Source organism: Hemitrygon akajei, chromosome 3 (genome assembly GCF_048418815.1).
Source record: "Hemitrygon akajei chromosome 3, sHemAka1.3, whole genome shotgun sequence".
In the NCBI taxonomy this organism is placed as follows: Eukaryota; Metazoa; Chordata; class Chondrichthyes; order Myliobatiformes; family Dasyatidae; genus Hemitrygon; species Hemitrygon akajei.
In genome coordinates this window covers 165,173,506-165,199,827 of record NC_133126.1, presented here as the reverse complement: position 1 = coordinate 165,199,827, position 26,322 = coordinate 165,173,506, and the positions used below count along the sequence as shown (strand labels likewise).

At 41.0% G+C, this 26,322-nt stretch overlaps 1 protein-coding gene across 2 annotated transcripts in view; it reads left to right on the top strand.

Moving 5' to 3' along the window:
• atp11b (ATPase phospholipid transporting 11B) overlaps positions 1 to 26,322 on the top strand; it is a 152,175-nt gene that overhangs the window by 26,053 nt on the left and 99,800 nt on the right. For both annotated transcript variants that reach the window (XM_073041244.1, XM_073041245.1), the window contains exons 7-11: positions 7,534 to 7,637; positions 7,765 to 7,812; positions 9,704 to 9,768; positions 12,437 to 12,518; positions 16,042 to 16,177. In XM_073041244.1, the coding sequence (XP_072897345.1) occupies positions 7,534 to 7,637; positions 7,765 to 7,812; positions 9,704 to 9,768; positions 12,437 to 12,518; positions 16,042 to 16,177 (435 nt within the window). The remainder of the gene's footprint in view (positions 1 to 7,533; positions 7,638 to 7,764; positions 7,813 to 9,703; positions 9,769 to 12,436; positions 12,519 to 16,041; positions 16,178 to 26,322) is intronic.

Sequence of the window (26,322 nt, the reverse complement as noted above, 5' to 3'; positions counted from 1 at the left end):
TCAGATCCATGGGTGGAAATTCAAATATTTGCATCGAAACATCTATGGTAACTTTGAATTTCAGATTTCTGACCTGTATTCCATTATGGAGTCCATAAGAACAGTAATCTTAAATTGAATATTTTTGTGAAAAACTTAAGTTTATGAACTAAAAATGGTCAACTTGGCAATATTTAATGTATGATCATTGCTTAAATGTTTATTCTGTGTACCAAGATCATGCATTAGATACCTACGGCTATCAGAGTGCTAATAGCTATTTTGACTAACGTCTTCCACTTCCTTCCCTCTGCATATCTCCAGTTGCAAATAGAAGGTGCATGTGACGTTTAGCGTTGCACACTTTTAGCCTGATAATGATTTGGAGTGGGACCAGGGTACTGAGGTGAGAATCATAAGAGTTTGGATAGGTGGAATTGGGAAGTGACCAGATGGAGCTGGAGCAGTGGAGATGAAGTAAATGGCAATGGTGGAAGTTGTAGACAAGAGTGAGGGAAAAATTGGACTTAGGACTGCAGCTGTTGCAAGATTGGATATGAACTCAGATAAACTTGTGTTCAGAAGAGGTGGTAGGATTTGGTGCAGAGCTAGAGTATTGGGCTCAAAGGATGCGAAATACAAAGTACAACTGATGCTGGTGTTGTTAAAAACTTTTAATCCTGTGAGTGACCGATGTTTGCTATTCATGTGGTAGAGTCCAAGTTCCCTTTTAGTGTATATCTCCATTCTCTGTCTATTCATATATCTAAAAGCTTCTGCTTCCACTACACCCTCAGCAGCCAGTTTCAGGTACAGACCAACCAAACTTACCCTCTGCAGATTCCTTAAACTTTCCCCCTCTTACCTCTTGTACTTGATATTTCTGCTCAGGGAAAAAGATGCTGGCTGTCTATCCAATCAATATCTCTGGTAATTTTATACGCCTCTATAAGGCCTCCCCCTTGGCCTCTGCTGCTCCTGAGGAAACAACCTAAGATTGTCTAACCTATCCTTCTAATACAGGCAGCAAACTGCTAAACCTCCAACACCTTTTTCATAAGCCTCCACATCATTTCGGTAATGGAGCAACCAGAATTATACATAATTATTTTCAAAGCATCACTTTGCAAGATTGTGACTTAATGAAGTGATGGGTTGTTTGATCCTGTTCATTTGTGCTGACCATAAGTCCAATGAACAACGATTGTTTTGGCCCTACTGAGGTCATCTTCACTATCCAATGCATAAGGATAGTATATATTCACTTAAGATTTACTCAGCTTGATTTCCATGGTACTGGATGGTGAAATATCCCAGCAAATGTTAACCTGCTTCTTACAACTGTTGTTAAATATAGAAGATTACTGAGTTGTTGGTTTGTTGAAAATGAGTGTTTTGCTTCCTTTGGTTTGTCCTGAAACTGTTATGCAGACTAGCATCAGTAGTGATTGTTTTCTGATCAGAAGTAATCAACCTGAAATGTTAACTCCTTCTATCTCCAAGGATGTTTCTTGACCTGCTATGTTTTTCCAATGTTTTCTGCTTTATTGTGAGCAGTCTTTTTATTAGTTTATCTGTTTTGAACTGACTTACTCTTATTGCTCCAAAATGTTAGCATGGAGAATTAGCTCTACTTGATTGTAATCTTAATCTAATTGGTGAGTCAAAGGATTCAAAGTACACTTATTATCAAAGTATGCATAAGTTATACAACAGTGAGATGGATATGTAAAGTGTTTTTGTGTATTCACATCTGTACGATGTTACATGAAGTAATGTGTATATTTGGCCAATTGGAAGTTAGGTCAGCATGGCAGTTCTATTTTTACCACATAGTTGGATAAAACTACCACTTTAGCAATTGAATGATGATTTCTTGCATGAATTCTGTGTGTATAGTCTTGGGTCAAGCCACCTGACTCTATGGTGCCCATAACATTATACCTCCCAATTTTTAACTACTACAAAATCTTTCCCCTTATTGTGTATACTGTGTGTACTGAAATATAATGCCCACCAGTTCAGAACTCTCTGCTCTCCTTTACAGTTTTGTCTCTGTTTTGCTTGAAGTTAAATTCTTATCCCTTTATAGGCATTTAGTTTTACTCTTTATTCTGGAGACTTCAGCAACATTCCCTACACTTTCTGTCCTCTTACATTTTCCAACTTGTTGAACACACCCATTTACCTACATAGTTTTTTAGTAAATTCTTTGGTATTTCTTTTTTACCCTATAAATGTCTACAAGAAAACGAATCTTAAAGGTAGTATAAAGTAACATATACATACTTCAATAATTTACTTTGAACTAGGTACTGTATCACACATGCCAGAAGACTGCTGAGTATGTGTTAGTTTACATTGGTCCCTGCAGCACTGATTTGACACAATGTTAAACTGAACTGACGCTCTGAACTGAATGGCAACTCTGGCAGGGTCTGCAAGACATTACTTCCTACAAAGCGAAATCCAATAGTATGAATGGCAGTGATGCTTCACTACCAGATGAACTCAACGCCTTTTTTGCATGCTTTAGAAGGGAGAACACAACTACAACTGTGAAGATCCCTGCTGCCCCTGATGACCCTGTGATCTCCATCTCAGAGGCGGATGTTAGACTCTTTAAGGCAGGGACCTCGCAAGGCAGAAGGTCCCGATGGAGTACCTGGTAAGGCTCTGCTTGTGCCAACCAACTAGCAGGAATATTCAAGGACATTTTCAATCTCTCACTGCTAAGGGCAGAAGTTCCCACTTGCTTCAAAAAGGCAACAATTATACCAGTGCCTAAGATGAATAAAGTGTGCTGCGTTAATGACTATTGCCCAGTAGCACTCACATTGACAGTGATGAAATGCTTTGAGAGGTTGGTTATGACTAGACTGAACTGCTGCCTTAGCAAGGACCTGGACCCACTGCAGATTTGCCTATCGCCACAATAAGTCAACGGCAGACACAATCTCATTGGCTCTCCACGTGGCTTTAGACCACCCGGACACCTACGTCAGGATGCTGTTCATCAACTATAGCTCAGCATTTAATACCATCATTCCCACAATCCTGATTGAGAAGTTACAGAACCTGGGCCTCCCTCTGCAATTGGATCCTCGACTTTCTAACTGGAAGACCACAGTCTGTGCGGATTGGTGATAACATATTCTCCTCGCCGAAGATCAACACTGGCGCAACTCGGGTGTATTCTTAGCCCACTGCTCTACTCTCGTGTCTGTGTGGCTAGGCATAGTGCAAATACCATCTATAAATTTGCTGACAATATAACCATTGTTGGTATAACATCAGGTGGTAATGAGAGGATATACAGGAGTGAGATATGCCAACTAGTGGAGTGGTGCTGCAGCAACAACCTGGCACTCAATGTCAGTAAGTCGAAAGAGTTGATTGTGGACTTCAGGAAGGGTAAGATGAAGGAACACCTACTAATCCTCATAGAGGGATCAGAAGTGGAGAGAATGAGCAGCTTCAAGTTCCTGGGTTTCGAGATCTCTGAGGTTCTAACCTGGTCCCAACATATCGATGTAGTTAGAAAGAAGGCAAGATAGTGGCTGTACTTTTATTAGGAGTTTGAAGAGATTTGGCATGTCAGCAAATACACCCAAAAACTTCTATAGTTGTACCGTGGAGAGCATTGTGACAGGCTGCATCACTGTCTGGTATGGAGGGGCTACTGCACAGGACCAAAAGAAGTTGCAGAAGATTGTAAATCTAGTCAGCTCCATCTTGGCTACTAGCCTACAAAGTACTCAGGACATCTTTAGGGAGTTGTGTCTCAGAAAGGAAGGGTCCATTATTAAGGACCTCCAGCACCCAGGGCATGCCCTTTTCTCACTGTTACCATCAGGTAGGAGATACAGAAGCCTGAAGGCACACACTCAGCAATTCAGGAACAGCTTCTTCCCCTCTGCCATCTAATTCCTAAATGGGCATTAAAGCTTTGGACACTACCTCACTTTATTTTAATATACGGTATTTCTGCTTTTGCACGTTTTAAAAATCTATTCAATATACGTAATTGTTTTACTTGTTTATTTATTATTTTTTCTCTTTGCTAGGTTATGTATTGCATTGAACTGCTGCTGCTAAGTTAACAAATATCACGTCACATGCTGATGATAATAAATCTGATTTTGATTCTGACCTCAATGTACTATTTATGCAGCTAAATTCTACCTTAACAACGAGAAGAATCTTCCTCACTCACTGAGGATTCTTTATGACCTGGGAAGACATTAGGGTACAAATACACAAGTTCCTTGAAAGTGGTATTGTGGGTAGGCTGTAGTGAAGGAGGCATATGAATATTTGCCTTCATTGGCTGAGATCTTGCATACACAATGTTATGACATTAGGCAGCCAAATAGAACATAAGAAATAGGAGCAGGAGTAGGCCATATGGCCCATCGAGCTTGCTCAGCCATTCAATAAGATCATAGCTAATCTGACCATGGACTCACCTCCACCTACCTGCCTTTTCCCCATAACCCTTAATTCCCCTACTATGCAGAATATATCCAACCTTGTCTTCAATAAATTTAGTGAGGTAGCTTCTACTGCTTCATTGGGTAGAGAATTCCACAGATTCACCACTCTGGAAAAAGCCATTCCTCCTCGTCTCAGTCCTAACCCTACTCCCTGAATCATGAGGCTATGTGCCCTAGTTCTATTCTCACCTACCGGTAGAAACAACTTGCCTGCCTCTATCTTGTCTATCCCTTTCGTAATTATATATGTTTCTATAAGATGTCCTCTCATTCTTCTGAATTCTTGCAAGTACAGTCCTAGGTGGCTCAATCTCTCCTCATGGTCTAACCCCCTCGTCTCTAGAATCAACCTGGTGAACCTCCTCTGCACTGCCTCCAAAGCCAGTATATCCTTCCTCAAGTAAGGAAACCAGAATGCATGCAGTTCTCCAGGTGCAGCTTTGCCAGTGCCCTGTACAGTTGTAGCATAACCTTCCTGCTCTCAAATTCAATCCCTCTAGCAATGAAGGCCAACATCTCATTTACCTTCTTGATAGCCTGCTGCACCTGTAAACCAACCTTTTGTGATTCATGCACAACCATCCCCAAGTGCTTCTTCACAGCAGTGTGCTGCAATTTTTTACCATTTAAATAATAACCTGTTCTTTTATTTTTCCTTCCAAAGTGGATGATCTTGCATTTACCAACATTGTACATCATCTGTCAGACTCTTGCACACTCACTTAAGCTATTTATATCTCTCTGTAGACTCTAGGTATCTTCTGCACAATTTGATTTTCCACTCAAAAAATGTAGTATCATCAGCAAACTTGGATACACTACACTTAGTCCCCTCTTCCAGATTGTTAATGTATATCATGAACAGTTGTGGGCCCAATGCCGATCCCTGCAGCCCACCACTTACCGCTGATTGCCAACCAGAGTAACAACCATGTATCCTAACACTCTGCTTTCTATTTGTTAACCAATTGTCTATCCGTGCTGATATGTCACCCCCAACTCTATGCATCCTTATCTTATGGATAAGTCTTTAATGCGGCACCTTATCGAATGTCTTTTGGAAATCAAAGTAAATAACATCCATCTGTTCCCCTCCCCTTTATCCACTACACTCGTTATATCGTCAAAGAACTTCAATGAGTTTGTCAAACAGGACTTGCCTTTGCTGAAGCTATGCTATGTCGGCCTGATGGATCCATTTCTTTCCAGATTCCTCACTATTTCTTTTTAATGATAGCTTCAAGCAACTATAGATGTTAAACTGACAGAACTGACTGGCCTATAGTTACCTGCCTTTTGCCTACACATCCTTTTTTGAACAGTGGCATACATTTAGTGTCTTCCAATCTGCCGGGGCCTGCCCAGAGTCCAGAGAATTTTGGTAAATTATCATCAAAGCCTCTACTATAACTTCTGCCTTTTCTTTCAGTACCCTGTGATGCATTCCATCAGTTACAGGGGACTTGACTATCTTCAGGCCCACAAGATTGCTCAGCACTACCTCTTTAGTGACAGCTATGGTCCTCACCTCCCAATACATCCCTAAAATCTCTCTTTGGCATGTTAGACTTGTCGTGAAGACCGACACAAAGTAGTTATTCAAAGCTTCTGCCATTTCCTGATTACCCAATATCAGTTCCCCCTTCTGGTCCACCAAGGGACCTACGTTCACTTTAGCCAGCCTTTTCTGCTTTATATAATTATAAAAACTTGTACTATCCATTTTTATATTTTGTGCTAGTTTATTTTCATAATCCATCTTCCCTTCCTTTATCCACTTAGTGATTCAGTGGATCTGAGACTATTTTTCATAAAGTAGCTGGTATCCGAAATCAGTTCACACTACCTACAAAGTGTGATTATGGTGGAGAGGGTGCAGAAAAGATTCTCAGGGTTTTCAAAAATGTTGCCTGAAGGACTTCATTTATCAAGAGATATTGGTTAGGCTAGGTCTATTTTCCTTGGTGTCAAGGAGGCTGAGAAGTGACATAATAAAAGTGTATATAATTAGTGAGAGTCGTGGATAGGGTAAATTGCTAATGTTTCCATTTGTAGTGGTGCCTAAAACCAGAGAACAAGAGGTTTAATATAAGAAGAAAGGTTTACAATTACGGAGTAATAAATTGCAGAAACAGCTCCCTTTGACCCAACTGGCTCTTGCCAACTACAACATTCTCTTTGCTAGTCCCAGTTGCCTGCTCTTGGCCCATAAACCTCCAAGTCCCTCCTCCATTTACCTATCCAAATGCTTGTATGTTGTAATTGTACCTGCCTCAATCACTGCCTCTGCAAATTAAAGGTCCTCGCTACTCTCTGTGTATAGAAGTTACCTCTAATCTCTCCTCTTTGATCTGTGCCCTCTAGTTGTGGACTTCTCAACCCTGGAGAAAGGACTGTCTTTAAAGGGGATCTGAGTGTATTTTTCACAAAGTAGCTGGTATCTGGAATCAGTTTGCAGAGGTGATTGTAGCAGCAGAACAGTACAATGTTTAAGAGGCAGCTGGATAGTACTTGAACAAAGGGAGCATTGAAGGATGTAGAATTAATGCAGCATGAGATCAATATAAATAGGCATGATGTTCAGTTGCAGACGCAGTAATGTAGTGAGCTGAAGGGCCTATTTATGTGTTAAAGATGTAAACCAACCTCCACAGCTGTTACACTAAATTTTATACACTAAAATGTATTGTAACCTGTGGAGAAATTTGGAAAGATGACAAATCTTATTTTAAGTAAAAGTATACTTCAAACAAATCTTCAAGGAATGTAAACTAATAGCATTTGCTTAACTGAAAACAGCTTTAAGGGTTGAATTGGAAGCTAAAATTGGATCATAGCTATGTGACCTCAGTATGGATGTATTAAAGTTGGCAGAGTAATCTTATTAAAATTATCTTACTAAATTGTGAAAGAAGTGTAGATGGGGACAATGGATGGACATCCTCATTATAACCAGTAAGGAAATTGAGATTAAACTTCCCTTTTTAGTTGAATTTATGTATTTTGTGGGGAACTAGATATTGTTGACCTCTTTTAAATTTTTGCTCTCTTTCTTTAGACCCATCGTGCAGTTCCAGAAATAGCAAAGTTGCAGACGGTTTTTCAACTGGACAATCTAAGGGCTGTTATAACCTGTCACCAACCTGAGCCAGATTTATATAGGTGAGATCAAAGCACTCTGTAAATTACTTTCTGGAATTTGTGTATATCATTAACATCTGTAGCAAGTTTTAGTTTCATTTGTGAAATTATTTCCTCGTATTATTTACGAACTTTTGCCTGTTTACAGATTTGTTGGTCAGATTTCAATAAAAGGAGCACAAGGTGACATAGTAAGGTATGAAAATGTGTATCATCCACTTTTCAATGAAACTAATGAAGCTGTTCCTTGCCAAATATGACTCTAAATTCTCTACAGCAGGGTTTCCCAACCTTTTTTATGCCATGTACCCCTATCATTAACTGAGGGGTCCCTAGGTTGGGAACTGCTGTTCTCTCGCTACTGGAGAGGGTAAAATGTGTTTTTTTTTAAAATTACATTGTCAAAGGCCAACTAGCTAGTTTGGAAATATTCTGTGAAAACAAAACATTGAAGGAGAAAATAGTCACGAATTTAAACACATTTCTATAAAGAAAAGTACTTAATGGATGTTTTTAATTCACACTTTATTTACTAAGCAACTGAAATAATGCCATCCAGCAAATTTCAGTCACCAATTAAGATTTCTTTTAAGTGATTTCAGACAGAGCAGGTACAACTAGAGATTTACACTGTTTTGCCTTTATGCATCTATGAAGAAAGAAATGAGTTGTCATATTTAGCTGTTTTCAGAACCTAAATAGAATACTGTATTAATGTTTTTATTTTAAAAAGGAGGGATATGGATATTGTGTAGGCAGAAGGGGTTTTAGTTTAGCTTTTTAATTACAAACAAATCATTTCATTTTTGCTATGGATGTCCAGTCCCTATATACCTCCATCCCCCACCAAGAAGGCCTCAAAGCTCTCAGTTTCTATCTGGACACCAGACCCAACCAGTTCCCCTCCACCACCACTCTCCTCTGTCTAGCAAAACTTGTCCTCACTCTTAATAATTTCTTCTTTGGCTCCTCCCACTTCCTTCAAACAAAAGGTATAACCCTGGGCACTTGCATTGGTCCCAGCTAAGGGCTGCCTTTTTGTCAGCTACGTGGAACAGTCTATGTTCCAAACCTATAGTGGCGCCCGTCCCCCACTTTTCCTACACTATATCAACCACTGCTTCCTGCACCCACACGGAACTCATCAACTTCATACACTTTGCCTCCAACTTCCACCCTGCCTTCAAATTTACCTGATCCATTTCAGACACCTCCCTCCCCTTTTTTGATCGCTCTGTCTCTGGAGACAGCTTATCTACTGATGTCTGTTATAAACCCACGGACTCTCACGGTTACTGGGACTATACCCTGTTATTTGTAAAAATGCCATTTCCTTCTTTCAATTCCTCCATCTCCACTACATCTGCTCTCAGCATGAGATCTTTCATTCCAGAACAAAGGAGATGCCTTCCTTAAAAGAAAGGGGCTTCTCTTCCTCTACCATCAATGATGCCCTCAATTGCATCTCTTCCATTTCATATACGTCTGTCTCACTTCATCATCCCACCACTCTACCAGGGATAAGGTTCCTGTTGTCCTCAACTACCACCCCACTGGCCTCCATGTCTAACACTTGTCCACAACATTCTCCATCTCCAACTGGATCCCACCACCAACCAGATCTTTCTCTCCCACTCTACTTACTGCCTTCTGCAGGGATTGCTCCTTACATGGCTCCCTTGTCCTCTCATCCCTTCCCACTGATCTCCCTCCTGGCACTTATCCTTGCAAGTAGAGCAAGTGCTATACCTGCCCCTATGCCTCCTCCCTGACTACCATTCCGGGCCCTAAACAATAATTCCAGGTGTTTCTCCCTCCCTCACCACCCCCCCCCCCCCCCCACCTTTTAACTCTACTCATCTCTTTTTCCAGTCTTGCTGAAGAGTCTTGGCCTGTAACACGACTGTACTCTTTTCCATAGGTGCGTTTTGTGTGTGTGTTGCTTAGCTTTTTAATTATTAGTTTGGCATTGTGTGCCACAAGACCTGTTCTTGTGCTGTACTGTTCTGTTTTTCAGTGTGTAATCTTGAGGCAAACTTTTACAGTTGGACTGGAGCATTGCTAAAGCATAACCTCTGTTTCCTCAGGCCTCTGGGACCAGAAAACCTTCTACTTAAAGGAGCAAGTTTGAAAAATACCAGCCGAGTCTTTGGTACCAATATTTAATTTTTTTCTATTTGTGTTTTAATCAAGTTAAATTTTGACCAGAATCTGTATTAACAACTTAGGAAATTGCAGTACAAATTTGTTTGGAAACTATCATGAAAATATTTATTAATAGTTGTGCAATAGTTCCAATTATCAGCAGACTGGCCAACAAGCATAGCCTTTACATGTTTTCAAGAGGTTAAACTTATTTTAATCTCATTGGTTGGCTATGAACTGTTTATATCTGTTTTGGATATAATTATGGCTGTAATTCATAGATGAGGTTCCAAAAGCTATATTTCTCTTTCATAAAATGTGCTGCATTCTGCCGCTTGTCTGTATACTCACAGATTTATCAATACTTGTCCTTTTTTTTTCTATGTATCCCAAGAAGATTTTGTTCTGTTACTGTATGACTATACATTTCAAACATATATTGATGCCTTCATTGGACAGAGTTGTCCATGGATGTTGCGTTCTAGTTGTCTAGAGCCTGGGTAGTACGATATGGAGAGCAAGCTGTTTCCCGTGTAGCAAGCTCCCCGTCTATGCATCGTGTGAGTCCAAAGGAACGGCAGAGACCGATACAATTTGGTAGCAGCAGCATTGGAGTTGCCTGTCAGCATTGAACTCAATGTAGGACTGCCTAAAGGACTCCAGCTCCGGATTTTTCCCTCGGGGTTTACTCCCAAAACTTTCCCCATGAGTGGGTGTAGCTGTGAGGCAGTAGAGGTTTGAGATCAGCGTTTTCCTTCTCCTAGATGAGCTGCCAGCCACGGCTGACAAGCCCCATCTGCCCAAAACATCTTGTTTTAAGGTGCCAGTAACCCGCCTTTGCCCCTTCTTCTGTCAGTAGAAATGGTTCTGCTGAGCTTTGTAGCTAAGTCACACGTGTGAAGACCAGGAGCTGGACTCGGTTGTCAGAGTCTATTTGAGGCACATTGGGAATATTTAATAGGTAGTGGGAGCTTGTCCCCTTTACCACCCCTGGCTATAACCCTAAGGAAACCACTTCAAACAATAACTATACATAAATAAATTGGTAGAAGTTTTATCCTTTGATCATTTCTGGCAAAAGTCACTTTGATTTAACAAATAATACCATTTGAAGTTCATGAAGTCATTCACAAAGAAGCATTTTAGATGATGAATTAGAAGATCTAAAGAAGCAGTGCAAATTTCAGGACAAGGTTGTCATGGTATTACAGAATCAAGTATGCTGATATAAAATGCATTGAATTTGTATATAAAGTACATTGGTTATCTTCTGTGCAATCATTCCAAAGTAAGGCAAGTTTTAGACAGTTAACCACAGCAATTAGTGATGTACTGCAAAAATATATGCTGCAAGTTCAGAAAAAATCTGGATTTCTTATTAGTAATAAACTTGGATAAAAGACCATGACTAGAAAGTTATAATTACACCAAGAAATGGAGAGAATATATTCCTTTAATGTCTCGGTCTCTGTTTTGATTGCAGTGATAAAGTTTCCATAATACTTCAGGGCACAGAATTCCAAAGATTCTCCAACCGAGTAAATAAGATTATTTTGATTTAGTTCCTAAATGCATATCCCTTGAAACCATGTCTCCTAGGTCTAGGAGTCAGGGAAATACCCATCGTATCCACCTTGTTGAGCTCTCCCAAGAATTTTTTATATTCTGCATTGAGGATCACTTTCATTCTTCTGAACTCTAGAGAACAGAGGCCAAGTCTACATGATTTTCCCCTCTTACAATCCTCCATCCTCAGATCTAGCTGGGTGAATCTTTGAACATTCTCTACCAAAATTGCCAAAATTGTACACAATATTTCAGGCATGGACTCGTTAAAACCTTGTACAACAGCAGCAGAACATTCTACCCCTTTATATAAGTTCTAATGAATTGAAAATAAACGTATCACTTGTCTTCCAAATTTCATGGTAGCTTCATGTTCTCTTCAATGACTTCTGTACATGAATACCTACATTCCTTTGAACATCAAGGAAACATAAAGTTAGAATGCAAAGAAAAGTAAGAAATGCTTGCAATAAGTTTTGAATTATGCGAAACACATGTCTTCAAAAATAAAAACAAGAATGTTATGGCCAGAGGAGAATTTGGAATTCACAGAAAATATTTTTAGTGTTTGGTAGGATAAATGTGCCTACAATTGTGAACATCATGCCTTCCTCCTGAAATATGAATTCTAAATCCTCCTCCATATTTTGCTTTATTTATTGTAAGGACCATTTGTGAAATCCAAGTGAAGAAAATTGGCTGTTGTTGACCTCTTAATTAAAAAAATGAATTTTCTTAATTTAGAAGCCCATGCAAACAGAACACATTCAACGAGAGTGCCCAAACTGAATTTTCATTTTAAATTAGTGTAAATTGCAAATATCAAATAGCAAGCAAAATAGACAGGTATTTACAAATCACAATATTTACTGGGATTTTCTGTGGTAGAAAGATATTATATTGGCTAATTGACCAGGATATTAATTTTATATGTTAATGTTGTGGCTCTCACCTGTTTCATCTTACTTTGGAAACTTTGAGTTAGGTAAATATGGTGTATCATTGCTATAATTAACATGGAAATACACCTTCAGAGAATTACTGACAGCACCTATACGTTCATAAATTCTCCTATTTTTGCATCAGTTAACTCTGCTTCTGATTTTCAGGTGTGGCTGTTTACACAGGAATGGATGCTAAAATAGCATTGAATTACAAGAGTAAATCACAAAAACGTTCCTCTGTGGAAAAGTAAGTTCATTTTCATGATCTTTAAGAACAAGGGTGAGCATTTTTCTTTTAAATGACCAAACCAGGATTATGGAATTGAGTGAAGATGCCACTCAGTAAGTTTAGTTTGTCATTATAAAATGCTGGAAATGTCTAGTAACTCTTACAGCATCTGCAGAGAAAGAAAGTCGATGACCTTGAAAGGTCTATGCACATGTTTTTATTTCAGTTTTCTTGCTGCTTGTATTTAGTTTGTTGTTTAGTATTCCAGTTCAACCTATCTAGGAACTTGTCGCATTCTAATCTCCACCAACTTCTTCTCATACAGTACTTTTAACATAAAGCATTTCAATGCTTTGTTATTATTTAGTGAAGTATCAAAGTTTAACACTGGAAATCTTCATTGTGCAATAGTTATTCATTATTTTCTTGCCTGAGTGAAAATAAGTGTGTTCTGACTTCTACTGGTACCAATTCATTTGAGGGTTGTAATTTTAAAGATTCTTCATAAAGTTTTATTCTAGTTGAGTAGTTTCTTTAACTATTTCTGCTGTCCTGTGCAAAAATTGCTCTGTAAAGAATAATCAGCCGGTAGATTTCTGCAAATTTAAGTGGCAGTCAAGCTCTCTTTTAAACTAGATGCTAAACTTGAGTCTGAAATTGAAAGTCACTAATTTCTTAAGAGCTTTAGAGATATTCGAGGATGTGACTATCTGTGCACCATTGTCCTCTGTTTTCCATGGACACCAGCCCCCATGCCTAATACCAAATATTTGCCATTTATCCTGCTGTGCTGTAACAGTTTAAACCTCCAGACACTTCTTTTCTGAAAATGGATATAACTTGAAAACAAAATGTATAAAAATACAGTGGCGATTATATTTCATGTAAACAATGTTATTTCTAAAGTGTGAACTTTGGTTTTTATGTTGAAAGCTTTCAGTTGAAGACATTTAATTTTCTGTATTCTCAGAAAATACAACACAAACTTAAATTGCATATTCTAGCTTTCAGTTACAGTATTTCTGCTCTGGGTTCATGTCCATTAATGTGCAATGCTTGGGGCAACAAATCAGGAACAAAAACACTTTTTTAATCATATTATGTAAAATTGTAGATTTAAGCTTCTCAGATTTTCATTAGTAACCCTACTAATGAGAAAAAAAATTTACTTGGGAAGAACTTTTTTTGGGCAGAAAGCTTTGATGGGTGCAGGGAAGCAGCAGAGAGTGCAGTAAAATGAGGAAATGGAAATATTGAGCATCCAAGGACCTAGTTGCACAGTTTATGAATGTGTGCAATCAATGAACTTAAGAAATAGGAGTAGGCCAGCAAGACGGGCTGCATCTATGGAGGAGAAGCTGTTAGTGGTCTGAGACTCTTTGGCAGAACTGGGAAAGAGAGAAAATGAGTTAGGATATCAATAGCAGAGAATCTTGGGGAGAAATTGATAAAAGTTATCCCCAGAGAAAGACCAAATGAATTCATGTAATTAATGTGCAGTTAGAAATACATTTTACAACTATTATGGTTGCTAATAGCAAACCAGGCTCTATCAATGGGGGAAGGGGGTTAAGCCAAAATTGCATTTCTCCCCTCCCCAAAAGTACAAGTAAACCTCGGAGTGAAGATACTTATTCCAGTCTTATTGAGTGTACTTTGTTCAGGAGTCTCCAATTCTTAAATTTAATGTCTCCTCCAGAACCACTTCACCAGCCATAAATTTGTTTCACCTACCTAGTTATGTGCTTATTAGTAGGCTGCATTGAGAATCTTCACATTTCAAGCTTCCTAACTTTTTTTTGGAGGACGTTGTGCATCCTTTACCTATTTTGTGAATGAATTGAAAATTTTGACCAGGTGTTTTCACCTGACGTCAGTGGTGGGAAAGATGCTGGAGTCAATTATAAAAGAGGAAATTATGACACATTTGGATAGCAGTAGAAGGATCAGTCCAAGTCAGCATGGATTTACGAAGGGAAAATCATGCTTGACTAATCTTATGGAGTTTTTTGAGGATGTAACTATGAAAATGGACAAGGGAGAGCCAGTGGATGTAGTGTACTTGGACTTTCAGAAAGCTTTGATAAAGTCCCACATAGGAGATTAGTGGGCAAAATTAGGGCACATGGTATTGCGGGCAGAGTACTGACATGGATTGAAAATTGGCTGGCTGACAGGAAACAAAGAGTAGTGATTAACGGGTCCCTTTCGGAATGGCAGGCTGTGACCAGTGGGGTACCGCAAGGTTTGGTGCTGGGACCGCAGCTGTTTACAATATACATTAATGATTTAGATGAAGGGATTAAAAGTAACATTAGCAAATTTGCCGATGACACAAAGCTGGGTGGCAGTGTAAAATGTCAGGAGGATGTTATGAGAATGCAGGGTGACTTGGACAGGTTGGGTGAGTGGGCGAATGTATGGCAGATGCAGTTTAATGTGGATAAATGTGAGGTTATCCACTTTGGTGGCAAGAACAGGAAGGCAGATTACTATCTAAATGGAGTCAAGTTAGGAAAAGGGGAAGTACAATGAGATCTAGGTGTTCTTGTACATCAGTCATTGAAAGCAAGCATGCAGGTACAGCAGGCAGTGAAGAAAGCTAATGGCATGCTGGGTTTTATAACAAGAGGAATTGAGTATAGGAGTAAAGAGGTCCTTCTGCAGCTGTACAGGGCCCTGGTGAGACCCCACCTGGAGTATTGTGTGCAGTTTTGCTCTCCAAATTTGAGGAAGGACATTCTTGCTATTGAGGGAGTGTAGCGTAGGTTCACAAGGTTAATTCCCGGAATGGCGGGACTATCATATGTTGAAAGATTGGAGCGACTGGGTTTGTATACACTGGAATTTAGAAGGATGAGAGGGGATCTGATTGAAACATATAAGATTATTAAGGGATTGGACATGCTGGAGGCAGGAAGCATGTTCCCGCTGATGGGTGAGTCCAGAACTAGAGGCCACAGCTTAAGAATAAGGGGTAGGCCATTTAGAACAGAGATGCGGAAAAACTTTCTCACCCAGAGAGTGGTGGATATGTGGAATGCTCTGTCCCAGAAGGCAGTGGAGGCCAAGTCTCTGGATGCTTTCAAGAGAGAGTTAGATAGAGCTCTTATAGATAGCGGGGTCAAGGGATATGGGGAGAGGGCAGGAACGGGGTACTGATTGTGTATGATCGGCCATGATCACAGTGAATGGCAGTGCTGGCTAGAAGGGCCGAATGGCCTACCCCTGCACCTACTGTCTATTGTTTATGTGCGCAGGAGATTGTAGTTGAAAATGTTGACTCAGTGGGACAAAAGAATATGCCTGAAAGTCATCATCATTGTTTCCAGTTTTCCACTCTATACCCAATGTAGAAAATCAACCATGATCAATAGAATAAAGTAGGATCTATTTCTTAAGCTGACTGCAATCTATATCAAATTCTTAAACAGTTCTTGCCAATATAAAATTTGAAAATCTATCTATGAAATTGAGTTGATATAAATGTTGCCAGGTAAGAAAAACTTTAAGATACTTGTACATTTCTTTCCAACTGTAGGTCCATGAACACCTTTCTTATAGTCTTCCTGGGAATTCTTGTGTTTGAAGCAATTTTCAGTACTATCTTGAAATATAGTTGGTTGTATGAATCGCCATATAATGAAAGAACTTCACAGGAAAAAAACAGCAGCAAAGTGAGTATGAATAGGTTTTTAACTTCACCTTATTTTGTACTTGGAGTTGTTATTCAGTTGTTTAGTTGAGTCCTACTCTTCGTGACCTCATGGACTCCTGCACACCGCTTTCTTGTTGGAAACTGCCTCCCTAAGATCCCCCAAGGTCATATGCATTGTCTGAGTAATATTATCTATCCATTATAACCTCTATCGTCCCCTCTTTCTTTTACCTTCTGTTTTACCTAACATGAGAGTCTTCTCCAAGGAATCCTGTCTTCTCCAAGGAATCCTGTCTTCTCATGATGTGGCCAAAATATTTGAGCTTTTGTCTCATAGTAGGAGTCAAAAGGTGTTAGGTGGAAGTTTGCTTTTCAGATTGGAAGCCTGTAAACAGTGCTGTGTTGCAACGGCCCATGATGGGACCCCCTGTTGTTTGTCATCTATGGTCATTCTACTCCAGGGTTTCCTAACCTGTGATCCGCGGACCATTCTGTTATTGGTAGGTGGACACGTCATATAAAAGGTTGGGAACTCCTGCTCTATTCTGACGATGTGCTGTGTGGTCCTAGACTCCCCCACTATAAGAAACATATGCGCCACATCCACTCTGTATTTGATGTGGATATTTCAATATTTGATGGGTTTCAATGAGATTCTCTCCCCCCCCCCCCATTCTAATAAACTTCAGTGTGTCCAGAGCCATCAAAGGCTCTTCATATGTTAACTCTTTCATTCCGGGAATCATTCTCGTGAACCTCGTCTGGACCCCACTCCACTGCCAGCACTTCTTTTCTTAGACAAGGGGCCCAAAACTGCTCATGATACTCCAAATGTGGTCTGACTAATGCCTTATAAATCCTCAGCATTACACCCTTGCTTTTGTATTCTAATCCCCTCAAAATCAATGATAACATTTCATTTGCCTTCCTTACCACCAACTCAACCTGTAGGTTAACCTTTAGGGAATACTGCACAAAGAATCCCAAGTCCCTTTTTACCGTGGAGTTTTGAATTTTCTCTCCATTTAGAAAATAGTCTACATTTTTATTGTTTCTACCAAAGTGCTTGACTGTACACCTCCCAACACTGTATTCCATCTACTGTTTCTTTGCCCATTCTCCTAATTTGTCTAAGCCCTTCTGCAGACACCCTGCTTCCCCGATACTACCTGCCCCTCCATCTACCTTTGTGTCCTCCACTAACTTAACCACAAAGCCATTAAGTCATTCATTAAATCATTGACATATAATGTGTAAAGAAGCAGTCCCAATGCCAACACCTGCAGAACACCACTAATCACTGGCAGCCAACCAAAAAATGCCCACTTTATTTCCACTCTTTGCCTCCTGCCAATCAGCCAATCTTCTATCCATGCTAGTATCTCTCCTGTAATACCACTGGCTCTTGTTAAGCAGCCTCGTATGGCACCTTGTCAAAGGCTTTCTGAAAATCCAAATAAGCAACATCCACTGACTCTGCATTGTCTATCCTGCCTGTTATTTCCTCAAAGAATTGCAACAGATTTGTCAGGCAAAACTTCCCCGCAAGGAAACTATGCTGAATTTGGCTTATTTTGTCTCATGCTTCCAAGTGCCCCAGACCTCATCCTTAATAATAGACTCCAACATCTTTCCAACCATTGAAGATAGGCTAAATGGTCTATAATTTCCTTTCTCCTGCCTCCCTCTATCTTTAAGAGTGGAATGGCTCTTGCAATTTTCTGGTACCCAAAATCATTCCCGAATCTAGTGATTCATGAATAGTCATTATTGATGCGTCCACAATCTCTTCAGCTACCTCTTTCAGAACCTGGGGTGTAGCCTATCTGGTCCAGGTGACTTCTCTACCTTCAGACTTCTCAACTTCCCAGGCACCTTCTCCTTAGTCATAGCAATGGCACTCACTTCTGGCCTGACCTCACATTTCCAGCATTCTGCTAGTATCTTCCACAGTGAAGACTGATGCAAAATCCGCCATTTCTTTGTCCCCATTACTACCTCTCCAGGGTGAATTCTACCATATTAAGATCACTGCCTCCTAAAGGTCCCTTTACCTTAAATTCCCTAATCAAATCTGGGTCATTGCATAACAACCAATCCAGCATTGCCATTCCCATAGTGGGCTCAACCGTAAGCTGCACTAAAAAGCCGTCTTGGAGGTGTTCTACAAATTCCCTCTCCTGGGATCCAGCACCAACCTGATTTTTTTTCTCAATTTACCTGCATATTGAAATCCCCCATGACTATGGCAACATTGCCCTTTTTACATGCTTTTGCTATCTCCCATTGTAATTGGTAGCCCACATCCTGGCTACTGTTTGGAGGCCTGCAACTCCTATCAGGGTCTTTTTGCCCTTGTTTCTTAACTCTACCCACAAGGATTCTACATCTTCCAATCCTATGTCACTTTTTTTCTAAATATTTGATTTCATTTTTAGCAACACAGCCACCCCACCCCTGCTGCCTATCTCCCTAACCTATCGACACAAGGAATATCCAATCTATGATCTTCTTTAAGCCACAACTCAGCAATGCCCACAGCATCATACCTGCCAATCTCTAACTGCACTGCAAGATGATATACCTTATTCCATATACTGCATACTTTCAAATATAACACCTTCAGTCCTGTATTCATAACCTTTTTTTGATTTTGACCCTGTGGCACTTTAACTCATATCAATCACTGCAGTTTTAAACATAGAACATAGAATAGTACAGTACAGGCCTTTCGGCCCACAATGTTGTGCCGACCCTTAAACCCTGCCTCCCATATAACCCCCCACCTTAAATTCCTCCATATACCTGTCCACTAGTCTTTTAAATTTCACTTGTGTATCTGCCTCCACCACAGACTCAATCAGTGCATTCCACGCACCAACCACTCTGAGTAAAAAACCTTCCTCTAATATCCCCCTTGAACTTCCCACCCCTTACCTTAGAGCCATGTCCTCTTGTATTGAGTGGAAGAGGCGCTGGCTGTCCACTCTACCTATTTCTCTTAATATCTTGTATACCTCTATCATGTCTCCTCTCATCATCATCCACTCCAAAGAGTAAAGCCCTAGCTCCCTTAATCTCTGATCATAATGCATACCCTCTAAACTAGACAGCATCCTGGTAAATCTCCTCTGTATCCTTTCCAATGCTTCCACATCCTTCCTATAGTGAGGCTACCAGAACTGGACACTGTACTCCAAGTGTGGCCTAACCAGAGTTTTATAGAGCTGCATCATTACCTCGCGACTCTTATACTCTATCCCTCGACTTATGAAGGCTAACACTCCGTAAGCTTTCTTGACTACCCTATCTACCTGTGAGGCAACTTTCAGGGATCTGTGGACATGTACCCCCAGATCCCTCTGCTCCCCTACACTACCAAATATTCTGCCATTTACTTTGTACTCTTCCTTGGAGTTTGTCCTTCCGAAGTGTACCACCTCACACTTCTCCAGATTGAACTCCATCTGCTACTTCTGAGCCCACTCCTGCATCCTATCAATGTCTGTCTGCAATCTTCAACAATCCTCTACACTATCCACAACACCACCAACCTTTGTGTCATCTGCAAACTTGCCAACCCAGCTTTCTACCCCCACATCCAGGTCATTAATAAAAATCATGAAAAGTAGAGGTCCCAGAACCGATCCTTGTGGGACACCACTAGTCACAACCCTCCAATCCAAATGTACTCCCTCCACCATGACCATCTGCTTTCTGCAGGCAAGCCAATTCTGAATCCACCTGGCCAAACTTCCCTAGATCCCATGCCTTCTGACTTTCTGAATAAGCCTACCATGTGGAATCTTGTCAAGTACCTTACTAAAATCCATGTAGATCACATCCACTGCACTACCCGCATCTATATGCCTGCTCAGCTCCTCAAAGAACTCTTATCAGGCTTGTTAGACACGATCTGCCCTTCACAAAGCCATGCTGACTGTCCCTGATCAGACCATGATTCTCTAAATGCCCATAGATCCTATCTCTTAAGAATCTTTTCCAACAGCTTTCCCACCACAGACTTGAGGCTCACTGGTCTATAATTACCTGGACTATCCCTACTACCTTTTTTGAACAAAGGGACAACATTCGCCTCCCTCCAATCCTCCTGTATCATTCCCGTGGACAACGAGGACATAAAGATCCTAGCCAGAGGCTCAGCAATCTTTTCCCTTGCCTCGTGGAGCAGCCTGGGGAATATTCCATCAGGCCCCGGGGACTTAACCAACCTAATATGTTTTAACAACTTCCAACACCTCCTCTCCCTTAATATCAACATGCTCCAGAACATCAACCTCATTCATATTGTCCTCACTGTCATCAAGTTCCCTCTCATTGGTGAATACCGAAGAGAAGTATTCATTGAGGACCTCGCTCACTTCCACAGCCTCCAGGCATATCTTCCCACCTTTATCTCTAATCGGTCCTACCTTCACTCCTGTCATCCTTTTGTTCTTCACATAGTTGAAGAATGCCTTGGGCTTTTCCTTTACCCTACTCACCAAGACCATCTCATGCCCCTTTCTTGCTCTTCTCAGCCCCTTAAGCTCCTTTCTTGCTACCCTATATTCCTCAATAGACCCATCTGATCCTTGCTTCCTAAACCTCATGAATGCTGCCTTCTTCCACCTGACTGGATTTTCCACCTCACTTGTCACCCATGGTTCCTTCACCCTACCATTCTTTATCTTCCTCACCAGGACAAATTTATCCCTAACATCCTACAAGAGATCCTTAAACATCGACCATATGTCCATAGTACATTTCCCTGCAAAAAAACAACTCAATTCACACCCACAAGTTCTAGCCTTATAGCCTCATAATTTGCCTTTCCCCAATTAAAATTTTTTTCTGTCCTCTCTGATTCTATCCTTTTCCATGATAATGCTAAAGGCCAGGGAGCAGTGATCACTGTCCCTCAGATGCTCACTCACTGAGAGATCTGTGACCTGACCCATTTCGTTACCTAATACTAGATATTAGTATGGCATTCCCCTAGTCAGCCTGTCAAAATACTGTGACAGGAATCTGTCCTGGACACACTTAACAAACTCTGCCCCGTCTAAACCATTGGAACTGATCAGGTGCCAATCAATATTAAGGAAGTTAAAGTCACCCATGATAACAACCCTGTTACTTTCACATCTTTCCAAAATCTGCTCCTTGGTATCTTGGCTGCTGCCAGGATGCCTGTAGGACACTCCCAGTAGAGTAACTGCTCCCTTCCTATTCCTGACTCAAACTGACTCAAAAGAGGATCCTGCTATATTATCCCTGACCAGTAATGCCATCCCTCCTCCCCTTTTTCCTCCCTCTCTGTCCCTTTTAAAGCACTGTAATCCAGGAATATTGAGAATCCATTCCTGCCCTGGTACCAGCCAAGTCTCTGTAATGGCCACTACGTCATAATTCCATGTATGTATCCAAGCTCTCAGTTCATCACCTTTGTTCCTGATGCTTTTTGCATTGAAGTACACACACTTTAGCCCTTCTACTTTACTACCTTTACACCCTTTATTCTGCCTCTCTTTCCTCAAAGCCTGTATGTATGTTAGATCTGGCTTTACTCCAAGCACTATACTTGCAGTTCTTGCATGACCTTTATCCTCCTCCACCTCATTATCTGTTCTAACACTCTGTGGTTCCCCTCCCCCTGCAAATCCAGTTTAAACCTCCTGGAGCAGCACTAGCAAACCTTTCCTCAAGGATGTTAGTCCCCCTCCAGTTCAGGTGCAACCCATCCCGTCAGAACAGGTCCCACCTTCCCTGGAAAACTGCCCAATTATCTATAAATCTGAAACCCTCCCTCCTGCACCATGTCTTCAGCCACGTGTTGATCTGCACTATCTTACTATTTCTAAACCCACCTATACGTGGCACTGGTAGCAATCCTGAGATTGCTATCCTGGAGGTTCTGTCCTTTAACTTGGCACCTAGCTCCCTAAACTCGCCTTTCAGGACTTCCTCACTCTTCCTACTCACATCATTGGTCCCTACTTGGACCACGACATCTGACTGCTCACCATCCCTCTTGAGAATACCGAGAAGTCGATCCGAGATATTGTGGACCCTGGCACCAGGGAGGCAACAGACCATCTGGGATTCTCGATCTCTTCCACAGAACCTCCTATCTGTCCCCCTAACTATCGAATCCCCTATTAATACTGCTCTCCTCTTTTCCCTCCTTCCCTTCTGAGTTGAGGGTCCAGTCTCGGTGCCAGAGACGCAACCACTGCAACTTGTCCCCGGTAGGTCGTCCCCCACTAACAGTATCCAAAACGGTATACTTATTATTGATGGGATCGGCCACAGGGGTGTTCAGCTCATTCTGTCTATTCCCCTTCCCTCTCCTGACAGTCACCCAGCTACCTGTCTCCTGACTTTTAGGGGTGACTATCTCCCTGAAACTCCTGTCTATTTCTTCCTCTGCCTCATGAATGATCTGAAGCTCCTTCAGCTCCAGCTCCAGTTGCCTAACTCGGTTTGTCAGGAGCTGCAGCTGGATGCACCTTTTGCAGGTGTAGTCATCAGGGTCAATTGTGCTTGCCCTGACTTCCCACATACTGCAAGCGGAGCACTCAACTGCCCTAACTGCTCCCTCCATTACCTACTTCTAGGTTAATTAGATTAATTAAAGGAGCTTAGCCGGCCCTGCCTCACTGGGAGCAAGCTCGTTCTCAGCCTCTCGAGCCAAAGCCTTCCTACTCTGTCTCCCACTAATCCGTTGCCTGCTCCTATGACGCCACGCCGTTAATCTGCTCGCTTTTTAAACTCTTCCGCTGTTCTCACAGGCCCACCTTCACGTGCTTGCGCAGTTGTGCCCCATTCAAACTGCCAAAGAAATGACCTTTTTTCCTACAAGTTAAAAATTAACAGATAGGGCAATAAAAAAATAGGGCATTTTGCTCTATCATCTGCCTGTCTTTCCTCATAATCACACTACATACTACATCTAGTTGTATACCAACTGCCCTATCCTCAGCCCTATCACTCATGTTCATATCCTCCCTACCAAATTAGTTTAAACCCTTCTGAACAGCTTTAGCAAACTTGCTCACGGGTATTGATCCCCTTCAAGTTCAGGAGTAACCTGTCCCTTTTGTACAGGTCATACCTTCCCCAGAAGAGATCCCAAAGATCCAGAATTCTGAAACCCTGCCTCCTGCACTAATTCCTCAGCCATGCATTCATCTGCCAAATAATCCTATTCATGCTCTCAAGGGCACGTGACACAGGCAGAAATCCAGAGATAATTTCCCTGGACGTCCTATTTTTCAGCTTTCTACCTAACTCTCTCTCTTCCTCTCTTTAAGACCTCCTTGCTTTTCCTACCTATATCATTGGTACAATATCTACCATGACTTCTCTGATCCGGGCACCTGAGAAGCAGCATACTGTCCAGCTATCTCTTTCACATCCACAGAATCTGCTGTCTGCCCCTCTAATTAGGGAACCCTCCATCACTACTGTACACCTCTTCTCTCCGCCCACCCCCCCCCCCCCCCAAAGCCACAGAAATAGACAGTGCCAGAGATCAGATTGCCTCATACTTATTATTGAGGGGAATGGCCACGGGTACTCTGCACTTGCTGTCTATTCCCTTTCCCTCTTCTGACAGTCACCCAGATACCCACCTTCTGCAGCTTCGGAGTGTCTACCTCCCTGTAGATCCTATCTATCACCTCCTCATTTTCACATATGAGCAGAAGGTCATCAAGCTGCAGCTCCAGTTCACATATTTAGACAATTATGGGCTAAATGCTGGTAAATAGAATCAACTCAGGTAGGGACCTTGGTTAGCATGGACAAGTTGTATAGCCTTGACTTTTAATATGTTCAATATTAAATGCAGTCAAATTTGTTTTGAATATAGTAATTTTCAGATGGTTATTTTAAGTGGAAAATATTTTCTTATTACAAATGGATTTAAAATAGTAAAATTCTATTTTTTAAATCTTTCATGTGATTTGTATAAATGTCTGTTTTGAATACTGTATTCTTTGTAGCTGTTTAACACTCAAGCTGCAACCTCCATTGATATGAATTTGAGTGTGTACAAGATGTGCTTTAAATGCCAGCTCCATTGCATAAACTTAAGCTGTTCCTCTGGTTCAAGGATGATATTGATTTGAGTTTGTGGATTTCAGGGTGGTAGGACCACAGGCTCTTCCGTAGTTGGGAGAGGTGGAATGATTTGTTTTGTCTGCTGCCTGCTCAGCGACTCTATCTGTTCCTTATTGTGGCCTCAAATTTCCCAATACCAGCTTTTTGCTTTTGGAGTGATTTTGGATTAAACATTCCCAAATGAGCATTAATGCTGCATTTCTTCAAGGGGCTTTGGATTTTTTTTCTCTCTGCCTAGTAATCTTTCCCATAATGGTGCACAGAGTGATCTCTGCTTTGGAATTCTTGTGTCAGGCATGCAATCAATGTGGCCTGCCTGATGTAGCTAAGAGTGACAAGAGCCTTGATACAGTGAATATTGTTCTGGGGAAGTGCTGATATTGGTTTGCTTGTTCTTCCAGTGACTGAAGGACTTTGCAAAGGCAGTGATGGTGGTGTTATTCCAGATGTGACTGTTCAAGTTTCAGGAGAACGTAGGAGGGCAGGGATCACTATAGTTGGGAGAAGTGAGTTTTGTGCCAGGTCTGAGATCTGGATATTTGGATCTCCTGTTCTCCAGATGATCAAAGACAGTGGTGCATTGAAGGCAATGTTGAATGTCATCATCAACATCTGTCTTGCTGAGTGATTGCTCCCAAGGTGTAGAAAGTGTTCATGTTTTCCTGATGTCTCTATGAATCATTATCATCAGATAACAAGATAGTACACAATAACTACTTTGAATCTCTATCTAAAGCCGAAGTAAAAATGACCAGCTGACATCTCCAAGAAAAATGCAAACAGTAGCATTGGTACTATATACAGCCATTTTAAACTCAAAGCCATCAATTGGGAGCAAGAGGAAGAAGAGTATTGGCTGCTGTTATTTTTTTTTACTGATTTTGACTGTTTGCCCATTCTCAGTGTAAATGTCAGTGATGGCTTGAAACTCAGCCTGCTGCATCTGTCTTCTGCAGTTCAACTATTGAGTAGCCTTGCTTTCCAGAGCATAGCTGCAGTGAGTGGAAAAACGTGGCAGTTTTTTTAGGGATAAGATACAACATTTTGGCACAAAAGATACAGAATAATGTAGTCATGTTTGATGTTTATCTCCAGTGAGAATAGTTCTGCTTTAGATTCATTGGTTAATATCACAACTTGCAAGTTGCCATTAAGCAATAAAGATGTAGACATATTACTGTAACCAGAGAATCTGAAGTGTGTGCTTGTCCCATGGTCCCTCCCAATAGATGTCGACAGAGGTTTTTTTTTAAGACAATTTACAGTGGCTTGTGCTACTCTCTACATTTCTACTGGTGATGTGACATGGTAAAGATAATTTTCAGTGTACCTTTAGATGGACAGAATACACAGTGATTCTAAAGATAGTACTTCAGCCACTGGAGGAGGTTGATTGAGCAGGATCCTGGAGATGACATGCCTTATGGCAAACTGCATGGACCCCCCTCTGTTCACTCTTGTTTCCTTTCTTAAAGGTGTCCAGGAATAATAGCCTCTTCTTACAAGATGAGGGTGAATTCACCACTGAGTGTTGGGATTTCAGCAGGGATATTATCTGCTTCCAAGTCCTTGCTACTTTTTGAAAATGGCCTTCTCAAATTTTTGCTTACCAGGAGTGGGAGCCTAGAAAGGTTGCTGAAGGAGTTAGTCAAGTCTGCTCATAATTAGTCAGAACTGCATTTGAGGAGTTCTTTGAAATGTTCCTTCCATATTGCCTTTGATTTTGATTAGTTAGCTGTTGTTCTTGACTATCAGGGTGCAGAGCCTTGAGTGTTGGACCATAGTTTTTAAAGCACTAATGAAACCGAATGTTTTGGTCAATGGTAATTTGTTGAGCCTCCTGTGCCTTCTCTGTTCGCCATCTGTTCTGTAGGTTCCTGATTTTCTGCTGAACGTCTGCCTTCACTTGTTTGTGGAGTTGTTTCTTTGCTTAAGGCCTAGTGGTGCTTCAAATCTGGGAATCCCTTGTGTTGGCTATTAATTAGCTCTTGGATCTTCCAGTCATGTATCTCTTCATAAATTCCATTTATGGTGAAA